Here is a 26,463-nt window from a genome sequence, read left to right as displayed (position 1 = left end):
TTTAGACACAGCTGACTGGGAACAACCAACATTTTTGCAACATTCCGTGAAGATTTACCTTCTTTGAGAAGTTTGATAATCCTCTCCTTTGTTTCAACTGACATCTCTCGTGTTGGAGCCATGAGTTATGTCAATCATCTTGGTTCAACACATCACTAATGTGTGCAAGCACTCTTTTTTAACTGCAGACTAATTAGCAGTTGTAATCAGATACAGGTGTTTGTTTTAGAAATGCAAAGTGCATGGTGATTCCATATAATTTTCCTCAGATTTGTGTGATTCCATATTTTTTTCCTCTGTTTGATCTGTAAAAACACTTGTAATTGACTATAGTTATCTTTCTTTGTTGTTTTTTTAAGTGTTTTATACAGCCAGAATATTGTTTTGTTGAGTGAAAATTGTTTTGTGGCATATATGTGCTTGGTTTTTTCTCTACACAATTAAACATTTGAATGAACATCTTCTGAGAAGGGTGATTCCATACTTTTTGCCAGGGGTTGTATATATATATATATATATATATATATATATATATATATATATATATATATATATATATATATATAAATTTATATATACATTTTCATGAATAAAGAGATAAAACATTTCAGCAGCTCTATGGATATACACATGACTGGTTAGGTAGACTTATACTTGGGAGAATGGATAGATGTGCAGTTGAGTGGATGGGTAAATGGATAGATAGATAAATATTTGTGCGGTTGGTTGGCAACTCAGAAACGGATATAAAACCAGTTCATAAAGGAGAACTGCATACATTATTTCTGATATTTCTCTCCGTTTTTCTCATGTCTTCTCATTTTCTCATTAGCTCTTCACTCCTCTATCCTGCACAAACACTCCTTTATTTACTCCTTTATTTCCTCTCTCTCGTCTCGAAGGCTTCCAGCTGTTGCTTTTGCTTTGTTATATAAACATGTGTACCTAGACAACAGGAAATAAAGAAATTGACTGACATTGAATGAAATAATAAGGAAAGCTGATGCAAGAGCTGCGTTTCCTAGATGTTTTTTTTTCCCTCCCATTTTTATGCTGTTTTTTTCCTTGAGAGGTGCGAATGTTCTAATAGCAGCTTCGCTTTCCCACACATTCATTACTTTGATGATTATATATTAAGCTCATGGCATCACAGGACAGTTCCTGCTGAGAATTTCACTCATTACGCATTGTGTATGTTTCAAGTCAATGCAATTCCAGAGCACATTGAAGTGAAATAATGACCAAACCATAAAGAAAAATGCAGGCTGAGAGAAGACAAATTAAGTAGACGAACGAAATAACTGAAAGTCTGCTGTAGATAATCATGGAGCACTATTGACTTGAAAATTTTTTGTGATATGTCAGACTAGACGCCTTTACCCCCGCACGTGCTTACTTTGAGTCCTGTTAGATCTTGGAAAAAAGGATAAAAGAAATGTCAAAAATAAAGCTAAATGTGTCACCGCTGCCATAGATATTTATTTGGGTGCATGATACATATATACTTGTGTGCAGGAAAACAAAAACGCATTGTTGATGGACACCCTGGACACCTGGTATCATTGACACCTAGACAACTGGTAAATGGAGCATAGACACCTGTGTGTATGGATACATAGACACCTGTTTCTTTAATTTATGACACTTGGGCTGATTAATACATAGATGCCTGGATGGACAGACACATAGACAACTGGTGGTAAATGAATACAGAAACCTGGTTGGATGGAAACATAGACACGTAGTAGATGGATCTATAGACATCTGGTTGGCTGGAAGTACAGGCCCTCTGCTGAAGGGTGATGCTATGGACATTACCCGAAGCTACACGCCATATCTGCATGATTGTTGTGTTGCACTCCTGCCATATGATTGGCTGATTAGATGATGCATGGAATGAGGTTTACTAATAAAATGCTTGCTGTATTTGCTTCAGTATCTGGATGGATAAATATTTGGTCGACTGTATAAATACATAAATACACAAGAGTCGGTGAATAAATAGGTACGGGTAGCCGGATGAAACATAGCCTTTGGTAGATATGCTGATAAATATTTGATATGGTTGGCTGGTGACTCAGTATAGGATATAAAGCTAGTCCTTAATGGAGAAGTGTGCACTCCATTTCTGAGATTCCTCTCCATCTTGCTCACGTCTTCTCTTGCTTCGTTATTCGTTCCGCACCCCTTCGCACAAACATTCTTCTTTTCCGTTGGTGTCTTGCAAATGTCGCTCTCGCTTTGCTATGGAAATGCTCTTCTAGACAACAGGAGATCAAAACGAATTGATTGACTTGAACAAAGAACGATGACACGGTCTGCAGCCCTAGGTCACAGTCCCGTAGATGTGAGAACGCTCGAATACTAAAAATAACCATGAATTCCCAGACATTACTTCATGACCTCATGGGACAGTTGATATTTGGAGAATTAGCATTATGCATAGAATCCAATTAAGATCAGCAAGTCTGGAAAGTGCAGATCTGTAGGGTGCGAATCCGAATAGTTGGAATTTAGTCGCAACGTCCAGAAGGGACGAATCGGGCAGGTCCGAGTGGATGAGAGGTTGCTTGACAGTAGAAGTGTGTCAGGCAGCAGGAGTGCACGTACAGCTCAGCAGAGTCAAAGCCCAGATTATTAAGTATGCTCTTATTCTGTTCAGTGGTTTAAAAAGGCATACGCTGTGAGAAAAGTGCAGGCACCAGGTCTCGCTCCTGCAGCATATAACAGTAGTGTGCGTATGATCTATATTTGCTGCTTTGTTTGTACAGGGGATATGGTGCTAATTAACCGATAGCCTCAGGCACGCCGTTTAGATATGAAAATGGGCCGGATTTGGCCCGTAGGCTGCTGGTTAGAGACGCCTCACAGCTCGGGGTGCATATAAAGTCCAAGCTGCGCTGTATCAGTCAGAAAGTAGGCTTAGCTCCAGTCTATAAATTATCCTGGTTTGTGTCTATAAGGTTAATGCTCCTCTATACCTCCCCCCCATTCCCTTCTCGAATATGTCCTGTATCAGTCGTTGGGGTCTAGGGGCATGAGTCGGAGGATCACAAACTAATTAAGGTCGTGAAGCGGCACAACCCCTGTAAAATTGTTTATAAACCATTAGGGGGGAAATGTGGCTCTCCCTAGTGTCCGTTGAGCAATTAGAGCCAAGGTCAGAGCGGCTATGATGTGCGTTCTCCCCATGCAGAGCAGAAGTGCTGCTGTGGACAGAAAGTGGCATTTACACTGGGCCAAACGCTCAGTTTTATTAATTTCCAAAATAAATAGGTGCCTCTCGGGGCCCTTTGTCTGTGAAATGCACCTTCAGTGATATTAATGAGCCTCTTGCTTATTTAGCCTATTTCTCTCTCTCTCTCTCTCTCTCTCTCTCTCTCTTCCCTTCCTCCCGCTCATTCTCCGCATGCTAACTAAGAGGAAAAAGAAATGAAACCATTTACCTCATGGCGCTTGGGGGGGTTTGTTTCAAAGGCAGAAGTGGAACCTATGAATGTGGCGTAAACATAAACGAAAGGGGAAAAAAAAGCATGCGTATCGTTCATTCGGGCGAAATTGCCATCTCCAAGCAAATATCGTTCTCTATTGCATTCCCATTAGTAGCCCACACCGTTCCAGATCGTGTGTCGGGAATAAAGTCTGGAGGTGTAGCACGATCTGATGTGGTTTGATAATATCATGTCCCTATGGATCTGTAGGGAAACTCTGTTGCATGATTCTTATCACGTCTTATCTTTTTATTATTTTTTTTACGCCGTGTTTAGTGACTGCGCTAATTTCACGGCTCCTTCGGAAATCACTTTAAACGCTTTGGACGTATTAATCACTTTCGGAGCTCGTAATTCCACTGATAATCCGTTAAATATTTGCATGTGTTTATTGGAAACATTGACCTAAATGAAGCCTCGGGCGCTAACGATTTGATTTGGCCAATTGGTTTTCCGCTCTGTTGGAACAGCGTATTGACAAAGTCTGGGACTGGAGTGCACACTGACACCCACTCAGCCAGTCTATTCTTCCATCTGTTACATAGTTAGCATTGATTGGCGTTTGGTCCCTGACACTCGGGCACCGTCCTTGAGGACAGAAACAGCAGGCAAGCGGAGAAAAAGTGTTCGGAATCGTCAAAGTGGATGGTGTGTGATGCTTTGACACTGCCCCTGTGGGTCTCTTTGGGAATACTGATGAGGCTCTGCACTGGGTTGCATCATTGTTTCTGGGCATATAAAGGCTCACTGGGCCACAGCAGTTTGGCCCAGCGCAAGAATAGACCTTCTTTTAGAGTTCCTTTTCCCTTTATTTTTTTTTCACATTTTTCTTCTCTTTTACCCCAATCCTAATGGTGCTGTGTGTTGGAGCAAGGAGCTGCTATATATTGTCTCAGCATTTTAGCTGTTTTTGTGTGTCGGAGGTGTGTTCTGGTGGTGTTTTCTCACCCCGGTGCCCTCTTGCCAATTATATTCAATCAGAGCCTATTAAGGGCTGCAGCAGGAAAAGTCCGTCCGCAGCTTTCTGCTTCACTCTTTTATTGACAACTGTATACCTCTGTCTCGGCTCACTGAGCTCCCCCATTTCTCGTCCGCCATGTTCTTTTTCACGAATAACACACACACAAAAAAAAAAAAAAACACCCTCTGAATGAACTCCGCTTTACTCTTGCACACGGACTCCCCTCAGCCGAATGCATTTCACAAATAAAGACGCGGACGTCGATGTTAGCCTCTCGAAAGCCCATTAAGATATCTGAAAGCTTTCTTGAACGCTAAGCCTCCTAATGAATAGAAGATAGACAAGCATAGGAGAGAGAAGTGGCGTCACGCTGGACGGTGACTTTGAGATGTTCTGGAGATAAGCTCATGATCCTGTTTGTTCACACAGCGAATAGCTGGATTATTTTCTGATAAGAGGAGAATGGGTTGGACGGATGAAGGGGAGGGGAGAACGGCTGGACTGATGGAAAGCTATCAATAGCTAGAGTGCAAGTATAAAAGCCTGCTCTCCCAGCCGAGTCACACTGAGAGCAGTCCGCTTTGTGCACACTGCTTATCAGGGTTGTCATCACAGCTCCAAATCCTGTCAGCAGTCTTGTTTTTTTTGGGGGGGTTATATTTTGTATGCAATGTGCTGCCCCCTTACCGCCCTTATTTTATCCGAATAGGGCTTTCATCCCATAATTGTACTATTTTATTCTCTACGATAAAACGTCAGAGGCCTCTTCTCTTCACACATGTCCATGTTTTTTGTACTTAATACCCAGGATAGAAAATGGCATTTTGCCAGAAAATGCCACAGTGGAATCAACAAGCTTATAAGCACCGCCAGTGAATGACGTGTGTAAGTGCAACAAAATAGAGTTTGCTCTCCCCTGGCAAATCTTGTTCTCGGCCAAAGCATCAGTAAGATTCCCCAAATAGGAGCAGCCATGGAAACAGCCAACAGGCCAAATAACATGATGGAAAATACCAGTTTTGTCACTGTTGGTGGCTCCACTTCTCCATTGCAATAAGCCATTGTTTGATTTAGCTGAAATTTAGACAGTCCCCGAGTTCGACTTACGACTTTTTTTTTTATCTTGACAATGACGATAGCGTTACGACAAATTGTACAAATATAGGCAAACCTAGCAGCGTAAAAAACGCTAGGAAAAGTTGGGACGCTGCCAGGATGTACGCATCTCCCGCCTTGTGAGATGTCTCACTCCCGCAAGCAGTCAAAGCCCAATTTTCGCTCTCGACTCTCTCCTCTTTATCGCCATTGCCGGACCCTAAAACAGAGCGCATTGATTCGTCTCATCAGCTACAATTGTGCCTCTTTCTGCTCATTGCGTCCGGCTCCGCCTTGCACTCCCAAACCGACGCTCGTCTACGTGTCCGCTGACACATACGTATATACTGTAAAGTTTATACAGTGTGGTAGAGACCCTGCACGGGACTGTTTTCCTGATCCTGCTCCCGCTCAATTTCCGACCATTTCCGCATGCACGTTTTGTAGTGCTCCTGCGATTTTTGTGTCCACCCCTACAAACATTCTGTCCCAGCTTATAAAGATTGTGTAAAAATGTACATAAACATTAGGGCTACGATAACCTTACAGAATAATAACAGACATGAAACTGATATTTAAATAACGCAATGTTAAACTAAAGCACCACACATGACAAACATTTATTTATTTATTGGCTCCAAAAAACCAACTGATAAACAACTTGACAACTAGCGGGATCTGCGGGAAAGCGGGAATTACGCTGTATATGTTTGATCCCAATCCCAATGTAGCAGACTACATTACCGTACTGTAAATTGCGCTGTTTTGCTAAATTACGCTTTGTAATTTGTTTAGATAATTTAAAAATATTAAATAAAAAATAAATGTTACATTGTTAAATAATTATTTTTTAAAAATGAATTTATTAATTTAAATTAATATGTATTCAACTTTCCCTCATTATAAGGACAAAGGTCTGTTCATCTTTAGTCCCCATGGAACAGATGTTAAGACTTCTCGGCCGTGTCTCCAATACCTGTGCATATATAATTAAATCTCCACATAATTGTGGAGAAATGGATGCCATTCGGAAGTCGTATTTGCCATGTAATAGCGAACTCTGCAGAAAAACACACCAGGCAGTCAAGCTTGTGATTGGACATCACGAATGTGGTGTGCTTATTCTGATTTATTTCAAGATGGATGACTTTTGTTCTGTATTTTTCTGCTTTATTCTGTATTCATAGATATTGTGAAATTTCCATGCATTTTTGTTTCTGGCCCGGTTTCTGTCCGAAAACCAGGTTGTTTACTGCTCTTGGGCTCTTAAATGTGCTACAGCCGAAGTACTTCATTACTGCAGAGGAGCTTTAATAATGCAAATGTAATTACCAAAGCCTATGGGGCAGGCTTTTAATGCATACTTAAGACTAACCTCCTCTCTTAGTGCTGAACAGGTACATGACCTGCTACTACATGGCATGGCACACGGCAGGGAAGTAACCGAGGCTCTAATTTTGTGTCTTCAATCTAACTGACCTCGAGTCGTCATCAAGGTCACGTGAAATCACGTTGACGCCTGGTTGGAATTGGTTTACTGGGCGGACTGTACTTACGAGTCCTGATCCGATCCCAGACCTGAGAACACGAGGCCCAGGTCTGTCTGGAGTGGGACAAATTTTACTGGAGAATGAAGTAGCCACGGATGGTTGTATAGTCTTTACAACAGTGACGGCATCATAGATTAAACTGAGATACATCAAATCTATGATTGAATGGACAGTGATTTCTTTGGAAACACTTTTATTAATAATATTTGTTTGGTATTATTGTTAATTTTGTACAATATTCAGTTGTAATATTCAAAGTACCAAAAGCAGGAAAGTGTAGCATGACTGGAAACTCAGGACATGCGGTTACAAATAGAGTATTCTCAGCGGAGAAACGCAAACGAGACGAATCCAAGTCCATCGTTTTTACAATGAAGAATGTTTCTGTTTATGCAACCCGTTTATCAGCAGGAGTGTGGATTGCTTTGACTGATTACAAACGGTCATTTTCTTGCCTCACAGGTTTCTTCTGAAAGAATTTTCCTTGTATATCCAGTGCTCATATCAAAACTTTTTTGTCTGTTTGACTATTATTGGGTTTTTTTGGGGGTTTTTTTATTTCTATACTGTACTGTATGTATTTGTTCTGTGTCTCTGCTTCATATTTGCGCAGTGTTTTTGCTGCTGTAAAATGTAAAATGTCCTCACTGTGGGACGAATAAAGGTTTATCTCATCTCAACTCTAATCTTAAGAGTCGAGCCCAGGTTTAATTGGGATCACTGAGATCGCACAGCGCCGCAAGTGCGAGGGGGATCGTAAACTTTCAGGACTAATGGTGCTTACCGTTTAGGGATAAACACACAAACAGTTTTGTTCTACAATGCTGCTTTGAGACAGTCTCTATTGTGAAAAGCAAGTTGAACAACAACAAACGTGAAATTTTGCGCGTAAACTGGGCGAATCTGCCACAGAAGCGTTCGACATATGCTGCAACGAGCCGAGGTGTTTCGAGCGGCACGGTCGCTTCACGAAGAAGAGGACAAGAGATCAGGAACACTTTAACGAGCGTAACCACCGAAAAATGTCGAAACCAAGTGCATGATGATCGCCGGAGAACGAGCTGCATGATCTCATTTCCGCACCTCATGCACACTTCGCCCTCTTCCTGAAGATGAAGCTCCATCTCAAAGGTCGGCGTTTTGACACCGTTGCGGAGATCCGGCGCGAATAGCAGAAGGTGCTTCAAAAATACATCACATTCAAATAAAGTACTTTCGTCCCCCGAAATCCAGTTGTGTCCAGGATCATAGTGATGCTTGTAGCTCACTTAAGGTGGCTCCTGGAAGTGCATTCAGGAACAGAAATAAGAAGAGGAAGCATATGTTGGAATTTTTCCTTCCAGGCTACTATCTGTTAAACCGTATAGACCTGCAAAATGACAGTATTTCTTGCTTTTTTTTCTTTTCTTTTTTTAATATCGTTGGACTTGTATGATGTAATGCACCAGGTTTTTCCTCTCTATTGCAATTCACCTGCATTTCAAAACATCAAACATGTTCATCGTGGCAGCACGCTCCCTCTACTTTAACACAGAGAGAGAGAGAGAGAGAGAGAGAGAGAGAGGCAGGCTCCTGCAGAGATAGATTATCCAGGCTTTGGACGTTAATGTTCACTGAGCCGCGTGTGATCTCGAGGGTCATCGCTCCAGCTGAAGAGTAGGTTCAGGCTTGTGAAAGTAGGCCAGGCACGAACAGTTCCATCTGTTTTTTTTTGTTTAGTGTTTTTTTTTTTTTCTTCTTCCGTATTTAGGGTTGCTCCGCCAGTCCTATTTCGAGGTCACAGAGAATAGGAAAAGAGACTTGAAGAGAAGAAGGAGGAAAAAAAAAACTTCCAGCCACTGGAATCACTTTAAGTGTCGGGATGCAGCTTTCTTGTGTATTCATCCAAGGCACGTCTGGAGAGCAGTGGCTGCACAGCCTGAAGGACAGCCGCAATTGTTTATCGGTTAATGACTTCTCTCTCCTTGTGGGACGTTTGCTGCCTTAGCTGCTCCCAGGCCACATTAAAGCTTCCTCGCTCTCTGAAGCCTCATCAAAGATGGAGACACACACACACTCTTAACTCTTAGACACACTCAATATCTGTCTGCCCTTGTGATTCGGGGCAGCAAGGGCTGCTTCTTTGTCGAACCAGAATGCTGGCACCTGTTGGAAGTGCTTGTTGACTGTGCATGTGTGCAGAGACATTAGGAGTTTTCCTAACAGATTTAATGAAACTACAATACGTTTGATTAGGTTGGCTTTAGGGGGTGTAGCTCTACCCGTAATCGGACCGAAATTTTCCGGTACAGGGCTTTCGGTTCTCTACACATGTACCAAATACAATCCTTTTTCCGTGCGGAACATTGTTCAAATCCGAGTTCCCTCGGGAACGTATTAAGTTTGTTTAGTCTCCGACCTTTACAGGTTAAAAGCAGTGTTTTCATTATTATTAAACTTGAAAACATAAAAAGCTGTAAAACTCTGATTTTGTTTTGCACATGCGCTTCAAGAATTTCTCATAAAAGGAAACTAATCCGCACAATTCTGCATATTGAGGAAAGGAAGGAATGAAGACATGCTGAAATAAGAACAGTTAACTAGATCCTATCTAAAATTACATATTAAATTTAAAAAACACACACACACACACACACACACCGGTATTACCCAAATGGGGTCTAACAGATGTAAACAATAATTTAAAAAATATATATTTTAATCAATCAGTTTAATTATTGCCAGTTTCTCAATTTAATCAATATAATATAAAGTGTTGCATTAATTCTTATAATTTTTATAAAATATAATTTTTATATATTTAAAAAACATTTTTGAATGTAGAATGATGTTCACAAATTATTATACACATTATAACAATAAACTGCGTTAATACAATATAAAAAAAAAAACCCAAGCGGTATCATGTTTTGCAGTTTCTTCCCCCTAGCCGTCCCCGAATTGAACCGAACCTTGACATTAAAACCGAGGTACATACCGAACCGTGAATTTTGTGTAGATGACGTGTTCCAAGATCGCCCTTATACATTGGGGTGTAAGTTTTTTCCTGCACCGGCAGGAGTAGTTTATATTTGTGCGTGCGGAAAAGCGAGTTCTCACCATTGCACTTGTTACATGCCCACAAGCACACACTTCACTCTCCAGCAGCCCTGTAATTGCTGTGAATGATGGGTCTTCAGCCACTATTGTTTATCAATATCCCAGTCTAGCACTTTAAGCACGGTATTCATCTTCCTTAACCCTCCGCATGCGGTACTCCAGCGTTCGCTTTCTGAGAAACGCTGCGAGGTCAACAGCTAGCTGGCACATGAAATCAGCAAGGAGGGGAGACGGAGGTGTGGAACAGGATTCCAGAGTGGCTGTCTGGTCACGAGGGCTGACGGCACACGCCGAAATGAATGTGGTAATTACGCTGCACTGCGGGCCGCAGGACCATGATGAATATTATCACTTAATTACTGGGCTCACTATTCCCAGCACGCAGCTTCACTCAGTATGTACGATCACTCTGGCTTGCGTTTGTGTGTGTGTGTGTGTGTGTTTGGTATGGACAGTTATGTTCCTTGTCCACAAAAAATTGACTATACCCACAGGCCGTTGTGTATTGTGTGTCTTTGTGCGAGTGTGTTAGGTACGCTCTTGATAGTCCCATTTCCCACGCTCGTCATTCCGCTGTAAAAATCCCCGAGGCATAAAGACATTATCATGTAAGCATCGCTAATGGATTCTATTTTACGCGATCAATGACTTTTAATTGCCGCGACGTAAGCGTATTGTAAACGAGCGCTCCGCAGGGACCTGTCAATCACATCATCTTCATACCTCAATATAAAAAAATAATAAAACCAATGCACGATCTGCTGTATTGTAAATGATTTTAATTTTTTCCTTCCTCCTTTTCTCAGGATAACTACACGTTCGCCCAGCCAGGGATCCAGAGAAAAGTGAAGGCTCTGGAGGAGCTGGTGAGCCGAATCGACGGTAGGTACCGACGGTTTGCCTCAGTGTGTCTGCTGCCGTCCTTTTCCCCATCTCCTGGCATCAATCCTGAGTATTTTTCAATACAAAACACAATCATCTTCAAGACCCAGTAGCGAAAATATCAAATTATAGGCTCATGGAATTTGTAAAATATCTATTGATATTAATGACAGTATCAGTGATGATGATACTCTTGGGGGGGGCGCTGTGTGAGTATTTACAGTAATAATCATAATAGAAGAAGAAGAAGCACAGTGCATAGCTGCGTGTTCTTTCACCTGTAGTAGTAAAGATGGCATAATTCTACACTTCCAGCTACTCATGAACATTCAAACAAATGCTGTAACGAAAAGATCGCCGCCCCAAACATGCCCGACCCCGAGAGCCCATCCCCTACAGGCCCGAAGACGAGCACGCACCCTCCTGTCTCCATGCATATATTTATATTTTGAGGAAAAATGCATGAACAGGCAATCAAATGTCTACGGTCTCTGGTTATGTGTGTTCCTCGGTTTATTATGTAGCCTGTGGATATAAAATAACAACACAGTTCTGGTTGGCCTATTGTGCATTATGTCGCTATGGTTACCAAACAAGAGACGGCGTATATGGGAGAAAAAAAAAAGCTGAGAACAAATTTTGACTCGGGCGAAATGTATATTTATTTATTTATTTATTTATTTATTTAGTGGTGGTCAAATCGCTCTAGAAAGTATTTTATGCAGACATGCAAGCTACAGTCACACATGAATAAAGTCTATCTATCTATCTATCTATCTATCTATCTATCTATCTATCTATCTATCTATCTATCTATCTATCTCTCTCTCTCTCTCTCTCTCTCTCTCTCTCTCTCTCTCTCTCTCTCTCTCTCTCTCTCTCTCTCAATCTGATCTCATCTTATGCATTTGAATAATCGTAAGTACACCCGCCCCCATACTCTAAATACATACAATAATATGCACTTTCAGTAAACATGCTACACTATTATTATATATATATATTTTTAATAAAGCCCATGCTCTAGGGTATTTACTGCTCCTCAGGCAGTTCTTCTATATTTGCAAATGTGGCACAGAAAAGATATCAGAACGATGGTGCGTCCGCAGTGAACAAAACACAGGATCACGCTTAAATCCGCATCTCAATATTTGCGCGCGATCGCAAATCCCCTCACCAAATAAAAAAAAAAAAAAAAACAGAAGAGGCATATCGCTCTCAGTTCCTCCTGTCATTCTGCTGACTATACATAAGTTGCCTGCCCTAACTTGCCAGGTTTACAGTCTCTTCTTTTTTTCTTCCCCCTTCTCTACATTTCTTGCCCTCGCTCCTTCAGCCCGAGTGTCAGACTCAATCAGTGCTGCAGTGGTTTGGCCTTTGCAGAGAGCGCCGCTGCCCCGCTGGGGAAAAGCCGAAGTCACTGGAGCATAAGCCGCTCTCATTACTTTCTATTAGGTGGCCATAATCAGAATTGAATGGCCACTTCTCAACTTCTCAGAGACAGACCCCGTTTCTGCGCATAGGCACCCGGGCTGTCAGCTCAGCCTGCATTCAGCTCAACCATGCTTTTTACACACACACACACACACACACACACACACACGTATGTATGTATGTATGTATATATATATATATATATATATATATATATATATATATATATATATATATATATATATAAAAACAGGAGAAAATAAGGTAGTTCCATTTGTAAATGCCTTTTCTCTGTGTTAGCGATGTGTCTCCCTATATGTGTGTGTGTGTGTGTGTGTGTGTGTGTGTGTGTGTGTGTGTGTGTGTATTCATTATGTTTGTGGAATGGTGTGATTTACTTACAGACCCTGTATCCCTAATGGTCATTTTTATATATGAGAGATGGTGTTTGGGCTGCAGAATCTGTCCATCATTAGAACAATAGTGTTAAGCATGAAGTAGCCTGCCCAACAGATCTTGTTGTTATGGAATAAATGTCTTTCGTGTGTGTGTGTGTGTGTGTGTGTGTGTGTGTGTGTGTGTGTGTGTGTGTGTGTGTGTGTGTGTGTGTGTGTGTGTCAGTGATCATCTTCAATCAGAGGAAAGTTGTTCCAATGAAAGAGTAATGGCTAAGTGATATTGGACTTTGGTTCCAAAGATGATAAGTTCAAATCCCCAGCCCCACCAAGCTGCCACTTGTGGGCCCCTGAGCAAGGCCCATGATTGCGATTAAATGTAAATGGTTGAATTATTTTTTTTTTTTCTGATCCGCTTTTACATTGCTTTCAACTTTACCTCAGTGGTTGCCTTTATTCTTTATTAAAGTATTTGTATAAAAATCGTGTGCCTCCAATTTTGTGCTAATAGTGAATTGTGGAAGAACAACATAGGGTGGGTGTCCCAATACTTTTGGCAACATAGTGTGTAAAATGGAATCTTCACAGAAATTGGGTGCAACAACCGCAATTTTGCTTCTACTGTATTTTCTTTGATAATATATTTATTTATGATGGATCCAACACCAATCTTTCAGTGTGATTAGCGGTAATTAATTCTGCCGTTAAAAAGAAATCGTGTAGAAATTGAATTCTGGCAGCATATGCACCCTGAATAACATCTGTTATTTCTAAATGTACAGCTGTTCTAGTCATGTCTAGGCTCAGAGGGGAGGGCAGTGTGTGCAGTCGTAGCATTAGAGTGATATCACAGCCACGTCAGCACCCGTTCTACATGCTGTGCTGTAATCCAGCTCACGAGAGGTTTAACGCACTTGGTTCGCCTCAGTCCAGGGACATGTTTTGTTGAATTTCCCCGGTGCTTTATGCGGCGTGCCGACCCCGCTCTTGTTAAACCATGAAATGCCGCTGTAAATGTCCAACCATCGGATGGCACAAGGTTATTCATCGGGCGCAGGAGTCAGCTTTCATGAACTCTTCGCAAAACTCGACGTGACCTGCGAGACATGTGTATCATGTCAAATAAAACACAATAACGCACGCCGTAAAAGGTAAATAATCAGGGACGGTGGTGCGAGCGATCAGACCATGTTACTGCTATCATCTATTACTGCATCTATAACAATCCACAGCACTGTAACAGCAATTCCATGTATATAATCTACTGTTAAACTTTATATCATGTTTTTAACCATTTATAGTTACTGTTAATGCACTATTAAAGACCTGCGATCACTTTCTAGGAGCTAAATATCAGCTCTAAATAACCAGAAACAAGGCATCAAGAGCTTCAAATGTCAACACTCTTTATTTTCTCTCTCTTTCCTTTCGCCGTTTTTTATTTTTTATTTATTTATTTTATTTTTTATTTTTTTTTAATCTAGCCAACAATCAAATCTAATTTGACTGAGTAAGATTGGGTGGGGATTTCTGGTCCTCATCAGATAATCGTTCCATTTGATTCAGTTCTATAAGTCAGAGAACCGTCGCATCTCACTTGTCAACTGCGCTCACTCCAGAGAGAACTTCAGCAAGTCTCGCTTGAGTCGACCCGCTCCTGAGTAATGCCCGGCGATTTCCACCACGATTTGTTTTTCTGAGACAAATTTAGAAAATCCTACGCATTTTGGGAAAGCATGAAAAAGTATGGGATTTGATTCGTGATTTCCAGATCTGGATTAGTATGAAAAAAACACGGTATTGAAAATATTGGCGTTTTTATACTATTGCTCTATTTGTTTTTTTTTGTTTTTTTAAATATTAAATAAAGAATCTATAAAAAAATATATTTTTTTATAAAACAAAGGTTTTAAAAAACCTACATTAGGGGTGCAACGGATCGCAGTGGATCCGTGATCCATACGGATTGCGACTCACGGTTTGGCACGCACGTGAACCGCAGATTCATAGCAAATTCGTTTATTTGACTGATTTCTTTTCCTGCTGATGTTGCATTTTTTTATCATTTCGTTAACCACACAGAGCAGTACGTATACAGAGCACTACACAGAGCAGTCATGTGTTCGTCAAGCAATAACAACGGCTAGCGAGGAGGAGAGGAACTTGAAAAGCCTCCCGCCTCATTCAAATCGCGTGTATGGAAGCATTTCCTTGCGCCTTTTTGCACTTTTCTTCTAATAAATGCAAAGCACATTATACCTCCCCCTTTATTCACTGATCCGATCTGTGACTCCAAATAATAAATAATAAATTAAAAAACAGCTTTTCCATCTTAAAACGCTCCACATTCACGCTTTTGCTTTCAGACGAGTCTTTTTTTCTTGCGTGTCTCAGATTTTGACTGTCGTACAGTCTGACATTATGACAACTGAGATCCTACAGTGTGACATGAGGATCACGGTGGTACAGTCTGACAAGCAACGCTCGCAACTGACCTTAAAATTCTCTTAGCGTGACCCCAATATTAGTCGTAGACATCCGGCGGAAAGTTAACGCATTGAGGTCGAAAAGGCGCTTCGCCGAAGGCAAGTAGCCTGCACTTTGTGTGGCACCTCTGCAGCACAAAGCGCACTTTGTCTAGGTCAAGACACGTCAGTTTCTCAGCACAAACAGTTCTTTTTTGGACTTATTAAAACCTGTGGATTTATCGCTCGTTATTATTTAAATTGCTCCATTGTAACGGCAGCCCATGTCGACTTTAATCAAGCTTCACGTCTTGCTCGGTACTGTAGTGGGTTTTAGAGGAAATCAATCAAGCAATCATGTATTTCTTTTTTTTTCTTCCCTCAACTCACTTTTTTTTCAAAGGAAAGGGGGCATGGAGGGTAGACGAGTGTATGAGCACCGGTTCCACATTCTCTAATAAAACAGAACCTAACAGCCTGAGGCTATCTGATCTTGTTGAGGGCATGAGATCCTGACGAGTCAAAGCTCCAAGCAAATTGATGTTCAAACATTCTCGCTTGCGGACATCCACGTCCACCACCATATGTCCGTATTGTGTCAGGTGAAGGTGGAGCGTGCCGGTCGAGCCCGACATGGCAGCCACGGCCCACGGGAAGCTGCGGGATGTCACGAAAGGCAACCCGAGGATCCGTATTATCCCCTTTTCCTGCCTCACCACTTTTCCCCTCACCGCGTTCCACCTCTCATACACACATCTGTTCAGCTGCAGATGCGGGTTTACATGCTGACACTACACTTTCTAATGGCCCTGGCACCTGCCTCCGAGTGAGGGGAAATGCACTCAGGTGTTTCGTTGCAGTGAAATGTAAACCCAGACTATTTCTTTTTTTTTTCTTTTTTTTTTTCTCTTGCTGCTCCATACCCGAGTTCCCAGTCGAGGCAAATCAAAGCCTTCGAGAAAAGATGGAAATTGATAAGCCGCATGTCTTTCAAGGTTTCCCGTTCCACGATGCAGCTCAGGAATAAAGACTCCTCCTAGGACATTACGGGCTCATCATTGGCGCATCATTACTCCGTTTCCCTTTTGTAAAGGGATACAGTATCTAACCGCACATCGCAACACTTTAGCCACGTAATCGAGCCGTTTCTTGTGCGTGATGCATTCAGGTTTATTCTGAGAGGTGCTTGAACACAATTGATATTACAAAATAGCAGTGATTACTATGCAAGTAATTTGCACCCATTTGCACGCTACTTTTACATCTTGAGAACAGATTCTTTTTTTTTTTTTTTTGCGATTCACAGAATTTTTGCCTCGATTGTGGCAACACTGGGGTTTGTTTCTGAGAAAAAGCAAAAAAAAAAAACAACAAAAAAAATCCCAGAATTGTGCTTTCAAATACTTAGAACTTAAACACACGCTTACAGTGTTGAGTGACTAAGCCTTTTAACCTTTTTTTTTTTCCCCCAATGATATTAACACACGAGTTATTCCAGGCAGACCTTCTGTTAGCGACAGTTGTGTATTGTACAGTTTGAAAAACAAACTCTTCAGTAGAGTAAAAAGTGCACAATGTATCTCCGTTGATTTAATATTCATATACTTTGTTTGTTTTTTTTATTGTGATTACCATAGATGCAGCTGTGACCCAGGTTCTAGCAGGCAAATTGTAATGTACACACCAGCAGCTGATTAAAAGTCTGCTTCTGTAGTCCCTGTCAAAGTTGATAGGGCTGCTGTGAGTCACGCTTGGAAGGACTTTAAGGCCGTGTTTGAAATTCTGACCCTCCCGGGGTTATGGAATCACTGTTTTTTTTGTTTGTTTTTTTTGCCCTCCGCGGTTGCGGTTGCATCTGTTTGCTCAGGGTACTGTTTCCAGAGAGGTCACCTGCTCTTCTGTAGCGTTTTCCCCTGCTGCGGCTGCTATAACAGAGCGCCTGGTGTACAGTGGAAGCACATTTACAACACTCACTGAATTATGCATTGAGAGAGGATTGGCGGGAGCGGGCCGTTTGTAGCGGGAAAGGTAGAATCTGAAGTGTGTATCACCTCTTTAAAGGGTTTGCATGTTTATAGGACAGAATAGGTGCATGGAGATAATCTTGCCGGGGTTTTCAGGGTGATTAGACATTTGTCTGATACTACAGAACAGCATTTAGTTGCCAGCATTTTAGGTGCTTCGAAAATGAAGATTTTAAAAGTATTGAACTGTATAGTATTAACATTTATACCACACCGCTGTCGAGTTCTTGAAATCTCATTGGTCAGAAGTTTTTAATTGATTGTGGAAAAGTTGGCTTTATTGTCATTCCAACCATATAAAGTGCAGTACACAGTGAAAGGAAACAGCATTCCTCCAGGATGAGGTGCTGCATCAGACAACATAAATTAACTGAAGGAACACGGAACTGCACAGAACTATAAACTAACATCACAAAGTGCACATGCGCGCATGAGGCAAAATATGCTATTTATTTCACTTTATGAGGTGGTTTTAAAAAGTTTTAAGACTTGCTCTGTTTACAAGAAAGTTCTATATTTATCTACGTTTGCACACCATCACCTTCATGATAGTCTCCTTGCATGGCGATACAGCGCTCCCAGTGTTCCCAGCGTTCCTGACACTTCTGGTGAGATTAGCACCAGTTGCACAGGTCTTGATGTACACAGGACAATGTCTTTTGGCACACTGACTTATGAAGGTCGGTGCTCCCTGTGACTGTGCGTGCAACCCTGTGCTGCCATCTGTTGGCGTGTCACAAACATTTTTGATACCACCTTGTATATAATAACAGATAATTCCTAAAAAGCAAACACAGAGTTATAAGTTTAGTAGCTCAGTGGTTAAGGGTTATTGATCGGACGTTTGGGGGTTCAAGGGGTTTGGGGGTATCACCAAGGCTGCCACTGTTGGTCCCTTGAGCAAGGCTTTTGACTCTCTGTGCTCCAGTGGTGCTGTATCATGGCTAGCCCTGCACTCTTACCCCAGCTTCCTAACATCACTAGATATGTGATGAAAGAATTTCACTGTGCTGTAAAGTACATGTGATGCGTATTAAGTATATGTAATCCTGCAATTTAACAAGTGAAAATGTAGAATTACCAATTCTGTGCAGCTCGGAGATGCTTAACGTTGATGAAATGAGCTGTAGTGTCAGCACTAGTGTCAGAGGGGTAATGCAGTTTCTTGGCAACCTGACAAGTCGCTGTACACTGAGAGCGAGCGAGAAAAAAGAAGCTGGTGAGGGAATGACTGCTTGTAGTTACTATAATGTAAGAGACAACAGAAACTTGTTTCACAAAATTAAACATTTCATGACAAACATGGGATTCGTATGTGCTTCGTACATCCTGTTTCACATTATTTCTCTTTGCTGTTACATAATAACCTCCACTCTTCTGGGAAGATTTTCCACCAGATTTTGGAGTGCGCTTGTGGAGATTTGTGCTCCTTTAGCCACCAGTGAGGAGACCTGGGGTGCGTTTAGCGTTTCAATTCATAGCAAAAGTGTTTAGGTCAGAGATCTATAGCAGAAGATATTCTATTCCATTCTACATAAAGCATATCTTCATGGAGCTCGCTTTGTGCAAATGGTGGAACAGGATTGTTTCTCCTACTGTAGTTGCAGTGAAATGGAAATTGTATACAACCGTATCCTAAACAATTGTACACCTCTATCTTTGTGGTAGCAGTTTGGGGAAGAACTGACATATGGCTAAAAAACAAAAAACCTGGTGTCCCAATACTTTTGTCAGTATTTGTGTTATAAAGGGGGCTATAAACAGGTTGTCTGCTTTATACTGGGTAATCATTGATTATTTCCCTTTTATGGAATATCCTGAAATGTTTTATTCTTTATATCGCACTTATATATATACAAAATGTGGAAAAAGAGGCCTGAGCAGTTATTACATATACACGTATTCAGGACACTGGAAACTGGTATTATGGGATGTTGATGTGTTAACTGCTGCCCTAAACATGACCTGCAGCTTCTGCTATGTATATTATTCCTGTATATCTATATTATTACAGACCTTTAAAATGTTCTAATACTGTAGTGTGTTCACTGAAGGACATTTTAAGACTTACAGGAAAGAACTGCTCATTTTTTTTTTTTCTTTTTTTTTTTTTATGCCTGTGCTGATGGATTGCTTGTATTTTAGTATAGATGGCTGTCTCTTAGGGGAACCATAAGGCAGATGGCTTTCCGGGCGCTCGCTGTGTACTACTAAGCTTATCGCTATTGTGCGTCGCCACAGGCAGACTCATCAGGTTTTGCACACTGTGCGTTTTGCAAGTACCATTCTGAGACTCTATACATCATAACTTAAAACGAGGAGCCGCTGGATGCTGTCAGTGCTTTTTTTTTTTTTTTTTTTCCCCTCTACGCGGCGTCATTATCAAGGCGATAAAACACAAATATCCATCGACGCAATGGACTTTTCCGCAGAAAGCTGCGGTGCTGGAATTAGCCTTCAGTGAACGCTATGAAAAATGGATGCACTGCGAATCGTCCGCGGCTCGTATGATGCAATCGGCATCAATCCGTTGTAAATACATTCGACCCCCTTCGCTGAGATGTTTACCGATAAACATTTTCTTCAGGCTTCCACCTGATCTCCTGTCCGACTCGTGCCTCCCCACCCCCCCGTCGAGCTGAAAAAGGCTGATGGTGAGATCGCACCAGATCAACCCGTTCAAACAGCCGTATCGATTTTTTTTTCCTCACCAGCGCGCCATTTTAATCCGGCTGCCAATTTCCTTCCGGTGACTCTATCTTAAGTTTTAATGAACTGCCTGCACCTCAAAAGTGCCTGGAGTTCTTTCATAAGCCTTTCAAACTCGAAGCGTTGTATTGAAAGTGAAGTTTCCATTTCTAACCCTGGCCCCTGCGTTTTAATAAAACGTAGGTGTGAATTAGCCTCTGCAGAACCCGATAACTCTGATTCAATGTGAAATATCTCAACATACAGATCTCTGCTAGAGGAACTGACTAGAAAAAGTCCTGCGCGCATGACTAACGCTCCATCACATCATGAGCCGCTTCTAATCTGCGATATTTACCACTGTAATACTGTGCACTTTATTAGCAACACCCCTCACACATGCAGTTATTGGGCCAATTTGGTGCCAGCAGCACAATAAATTGAGTCTTGTAAGTGCAGGTCAAATATCAGATGGTTAAAATGGTTAAAAAAAAGATTCGGAAATGGCTGATCTTTTCGGATTCTCGCACGCAAGAGTTTCTAGAGTTTGCGCAGAATGGTGCGGAAAAACAGAAGACCACAGATGGTTGTTGAAGAGAGATGGTAGAGCAGTGGTTTTTCAACTTTTTCTGAGATTCCCCACTGTAGAGGTGGGTGGATTTTCAAGTTTTCCATTACCCCCAAAAATGGTAAAAATGAAAAACTTTCAATGTATTGAAATATCAAAAACTAAATTACTAACATCAAATAGCATCAAGTTCAAACAAAAAAAGTGTAGTTGTGTTTCGTATCCTAACTTGTGTTGTTTTCATTTACTTACATTTATTACCTAATTGTTTGTATTGTTGCTTTGAATGTATGAACTTTATTTTTCACAGAGAAATAAAAAATGAAGATTAATGAAGGACAAAAAATGTTGTAGAAAGACAACCGTTCATTGCGTTCCACCTGCCATGTCTTTATTCCCCACTAGAGGGGTGCGCCCCACACTTCGTGACCCACTGCGTTAGATAGAATGACCGGACTTTCCTAAACTGACAGGAAGTCTATAGAAACTCATTTAAAAAGGTTTACAGAATGCCATATAGGAAGTCTATAGAAAACAATATAGGAAGGCTATAGAATCCCATATAGGAGGTCTATAGAAACCTATATAGGAAGTCTATAGAAACCCAGAAAGGGAGTCTATAGAAACTCATATAGGAAGTCTATAGAAACCCATATAGGAAGTCTATAGAATCCCATATAGGAAGTCTATAGAAACCCAGAAAGGAAGTCTATAGAAACTAATATAAGAAGTCTATAGAAACCCATAAAGAAAGTTTATAGAATCCCATATAGGAAGTCTATAGAAAACCACAAAGAAAGTCAATAGAATCCCATATAGGAAGTCTATAGAAACTAATATGGGAAGTCTATAGAATCCAATATAGGAAGTCTGAGGCTGTCAAAATAGACACTTGAATACTGGGCATATTTATTTCCTAAGTGGCCAGTGTGAATTTTTTATTTACCACAGTTGTAAAAGAATGATTGTTTAAGCTTTGGCTTAAACTAGCAAGGTACAGTCGGTTACTCAATGTTTAAGTTTTTTTTTTTTTTTTTTTTTGCCTCAGCCTGTATAAACCCTAAAGCGTGCCATGTGTCAAAAAGAATTCCAACAAGATTTCGAGGAATCTTTAGGAGCTTGCTGTCAATTAACTTCGGCTTTGAACACGCTGATAGATCCTTGGCTGTGTGGGTTGCTATGAATGGGTTTCAGTATTGGCTGAGTTTTATGAGTTCAGCCTCTCGCTTATGAGTGAAGTCTCTGGAACACAGCGAACGGGAGACGGGGAGCTTGGCTGGATGTGACCTTCATGGTCCAGCACCAAGATTATTAAGACAAAAGATGCACAGAGAGAGAGAGAAAGAGAGCGAGTCAGATGGTGCTGGAGACCCAGGCATGAAATTTGTGCCATTAAACCTTACATGACGTTTCATGCACGTCACGTCCTCTCTGTTTATAATGAGTGAGTGAGTGTTGGCATATTATATATATCATAATTACACGTATAAACCTCCTTTCTCACGTTTCTCCTGGTATCAGAGTAGCACACATTCGTAACCCAGCAGCCTTTCCTCCTAGCATGCCCTGGGCTCTGATAGCACGGGACCCACGCTAGTTTGACGCGTAAACGAAAACGCTGCTCCAATTAAAATCAGCACATGGGGGCGAGCACACCACCGGATAAATAAGGACGATGAATCAAACAGGCAGTCACCTTCAGCTCAGCGACGACTGCAAAGTCACTCCTCTCCTTCTGCGACGACTTTCCATGTATTTAATTCGTTATTTCTTTATTCCGTTTTTTTTGAGGGCGAAGCCAAGGCGTGTCCAGGAGCACAATTATCTGCCGAATCGTTCAAACAGTTTCCTGTTCACGCATTAGCTCTCTGCTCACAGTGAGACATAAATGTTCCTGACAGCAGGCAGTAAATGTTCGTAGGATTTTACACGCATTGTTCTCCGCAGTCCGCTTATCTAGCCAGAAATCCGAGCGAAATTGCGCGGAGGTGTAAATTGAGCATGTCACTTTAAAACCCTCGGCCGCCGAACACAGATCGTCTCTGTTCAGCTCTTAATCCACTCTCAGGGCTTTCTGTAGCCGTTGTGCTAGAAACACTGTATATGTGGAGCTGATCAGTGCTAACTGTAGATATGATTAGTGAGATTCTGGTCCTGATCCCAAGAAAGTTGCCAATACTTATTCACAAGAAGAGTTCACTTTTTAAAAAGAAAAAAAAGGTATACTCTGACCTCACACTTAGTTTTCTATAGAATAGACTTTTCTTTATTTCGCTCTTTCTCTCCTTCCCTTATATTGCGCTCTCCCTTTCTTTCACACTTTCCTTCCCTCTCTCTCTCTTACTTCCTCTTCCTTTTCTTTGCTCTCCATTTCTTCCTCTCTATCTTTCTACCAATCCCAATCTCCTTTTTTCTACCTTGCTTTCCCTATCCATCTCTCTCTTTCTTCCTCTCTCTCCTCGTGATCCCTTTACCCATCTCCTCCCTCTCCTCTTTCTTTCCATCCCTTTCTCCCTTCCTCCCTCACCCTTCACTCTCTCCCTGTTTTCTTCCTCTCTTGTCTCCCTACTTATTCTCCTCCTTCTCTGTTTTTTTACTCTTTCCTCCCTCTCTCTTTCTTTCTCTCTCTCTCGCTCTCTCTCGCTCTCTCTCGCTCTCTCTCGCTCTCTCCTGTTAAGCCTCATACATGTCCAGATGTTTCTGATGCAAGTTGTTTTCTTCAGGATTGATCGCTTGTTGTTTTTATCAGTTCTGTTACATTCTATAAGTTAATAGTTCTTATTTAAGAATGTTCACATGTGCATAAGAGCTTGTGTCATTTAAAAAACAAAAAGCGTACTGCAGCTGTAAATAAAAAGTCAAAAACATCTGGCCTGCTGCATGGGGCTTCTTCCACGAGCTGCTGCCCCTTATCCTCCCTCATTTCCCAAATCCAAATATTCATCTAACGGCGCACACGTTGGAAATAATCAAGAGCGTGTCCTAATGAGAAGCGTTTGATGAGAGCCCACGAGCGCCGTGCGGCTTCTCCGAGCACGAACTCCCCCGAATTTGCACATTGTTTTTTTTGTTCTTATCCCCTCTGTTTTGCATGAATACGGCGGAGTTCATCAGCATGTAGATTGCTGAAGGTAAATTTATGGAAATGAAGGCACAGCATGGTTTTGCTTTATTCATACGAGGCTGGAGTTTGTTAATGTTGCTGAGGCGCACGCATTAACATTTTAAGCGTCGTGAGAAATGAAGTGGAGTGAAGATCTCTGGGAAGAGGACAGAGCCAGAGTCTCTCAGAGATGCCCACCCCCAGAGCCAGAGTCTCTCAGAGACGCACCACAGAGCCCGAGTCACCCAGAGACGCACCACAGAGCCCGAGTCTCTCAGAGACGCCCACCCCCGGAGCCCGAGTCTCCCAAAGACGCACCACAGAGCCCGAGTCTCTCAGAGATGCCCACCCCTGGAGCCCGAGTTTTTCAGGGAAGCCCACCCCCGTAACCTGAGTCTTCCAGAGACGCACCACAGAGCCCGAGTCTCTCAGAGATGCCCACCCCTGGAGCCCGAGTCTCCCAGAGACGCACCACAGAGCCCGAGTCTCCCAGAGACGCACCACAGAGCCCAAGTCTCTCAGAGACGCCCACCCCAGGAGCCCGAGTCTCCCAAAGACGCACCACAGAGCCCGAGTCTCTCAGAGATGCCCACCCCTGGAGCCCGAGTTTTTCAGGGAAGCCCACCCCCGTAACCTGAGTCTTCCAGAGACGCACCACAGAGCCCGAGTCTCTCAGAGATGCCCACCCTTGGAGCCCGAGTCTCCCAGAGACGCACCACAGAGCCCGAGTCTCCCAGAGACGCACCACAGAGCCCAAGTCTCTCAGAGACGCCCACCCCCAGAGCCCCGAGTCTCTCAGAGACGCCCACCCCCGGAGCCCGAGTCTCTCAAAGATGCCCACCCCCCCGTAGCCCGAGTCTCCCAGAGACGCCCACCCACGGCGCACGAGTGTCCCAGAGACGCCCCTCCTGGAGCCCAAGTCTCTCAGAGATGCATCACAGCCCCCGAGTCTCTCTGAGACGCCCACCCCCGAGCCCGAATCTCTCAGAAATGCCCACATCCGGAGCCCGAATCTCTCAGAGATGCCCACCCACGGCGCCCAAATCTCCCAGAGACACACCACGGAGCCCGAGTCTCCCAGAGACGCTCTCCTCCCACTCACTCACTCACTCACTCACTCTCTTTTCCTCTCTCCCACTTTGCTTCTGTCTTTTGTTCTCTCCCTTCTCTCCTCTCTTTATTTTCTTTCCTATTTCTCTCGCTTCTGCTCTTCCCCTATCCCTCTCTCTTTTCTCCCTCCTTCTCTCTGCCTCCTCTGCCTTTTCCTCTCTCTCCTTTCCTTCTTCTTGTCCTTTCCTTCACTTACCCCCTCTCTCTCTCTGCTTCTTTATCCCTTTTCCACTATCTCTCCATCTTTCTCTTTCTTTCACCCTCTCTTTCTCTCTCATTCTTCCTCTTCCACTATTCCTTTCTCCCTCCCCTTCTCTCTCTGTCTTTCCATCTCTCTTCCTTCCCCTCTCTCTCCCTCTCCCCCACTTTTTCTCCCTAACAGAATGTGATAAAATGCTTATTTGAATGCTAAATGAAAAGGGGAAACACACAGTGGTGCTATCGACTGTCTGTAGACTGTAAGCAGCTCGTGTTGTATGTATACCAGTGTATAAATGAATAACCAGCAGTACTATTAGTCTGAAGCGAGTAACTTGCCTGGAATAAAATCAGCAGGAAATATGGCTGAATATTCTCCTACAGCTGCCTAATGCTGAAACCAGAGCAGAGGAATCTAAAGCTTTTAGACGGCAGGTGGCCCAAATCTGATCTTTGTCATCAAACGTTACTTGCATGGCAGTGAACAACAACACCACATCAAATCGGACATTTTATATTCCCGATTAGGACCACTTTCATGAGTGGATCTGAAATCCGATATAGAACCTCGGAATTTTACGCTAATCCGACTCGTAGTAGTCGGTGTTGTTTTTTTTTTTTTGCTGCGTGTTATTTCTTCATTTATCTTGCACACATTGGAACGAAATTAGCCTTTTCTCCAGACCAGGGTGCAGCACATAACAGTTCACAAGACCACACACAGTGCAAATATACACCAGCGTGAGACGCTTCACACACTCTGGAAGGAAAGATGGAAGATAACAGTGGATTTCAGTGATGGAAAAGTGAGGTAATATTTAGGGGGATGTTGCTGTTCAAGCAGAATTTTAAGCCACGTATACCTGCACTGCAAGCACTCCTTTAAGAAACGCCTGAACACGGCTGTAGAACTCTGCTGCAGTGCTAAAGGACATTTATAAGATGCACAGATAAATAAGATGCAAAAGTGGATGTGGCGGAAGAGCAGGCGAGATCGCACGCCTTTCAGTTCAGGATTGTGATCGGGTTCGATTCATGGCAGATGCAGGCGCCATTTAAAACCTGAACAGAAATCCCATTTTCTAGAAAATCATCAAAATAAATGGTGCTTATACCCTGAATAATCCCTGTTCAACATATCTTGCATTCCAAACAGAAACAAAATCATTAGTACACAAACTAACTAGTACTCTAACAGTGTAACGCTTCTACAGCAGGAGTCCAGGTTTGTTTTGTTTTCGCGCTCCTTCCCCTCGCCTTTCCCTTGCACGCAACATGCTGACGAAACTCCACGTGCCATGAAACGACCAAACTATATGACCGCATGAAGCATTACAACAGGAGAGCAGCCGAGTGCCATTGTGACAAATATCAACTCTGCACGAAAGACATGCAATATT

General features: G+C 42.3%; 1 protein-coding gene across 4 annotated transcripts in view; it reads left to right on the top strand.

Moving 5' to 3' along the window:
• The window catches only part of tbc1d22a (TBC1 domain family, member 22a), a 182,495-nt gene that overhangs the window by 105,817 nt on the left and 50,215 nt on the right, over positions 1-26,463 (top strand). For all 4 annotated transcript variants that reach the window (XM_046873155.1, XM_046873153.1, XM_046873154.1 and 1 more), the window contains one exon: positions 11,003-11,078. In XM_046873155.1, coding sequence (XP_046729111.1) covers positions 11,003-11,078 — 76 coding nt within the window. The remainder of the gene's footprint in view (positions 1-11,002; positions 11,079-26,463) is intronic.

This window comes from Silurus meridionalis, chromosome 18 (assembly GCF_014805685.1).
Source record: "Silurus meridionalis isolate SWU-2019-XX chromosome 18, ASM1480568v1, whole genome shotgun sequence".
In the NCBI taxonomy this organism is placed as follows: Eukaryota; Metazoa; Chordata; class Actinopteri; order Siluriformes; family Siluridae; genus Silurus; species Silurus meridionalis.
This window is presented reverse-complemented; position numbering and strand designations above follow the sequence as displayed.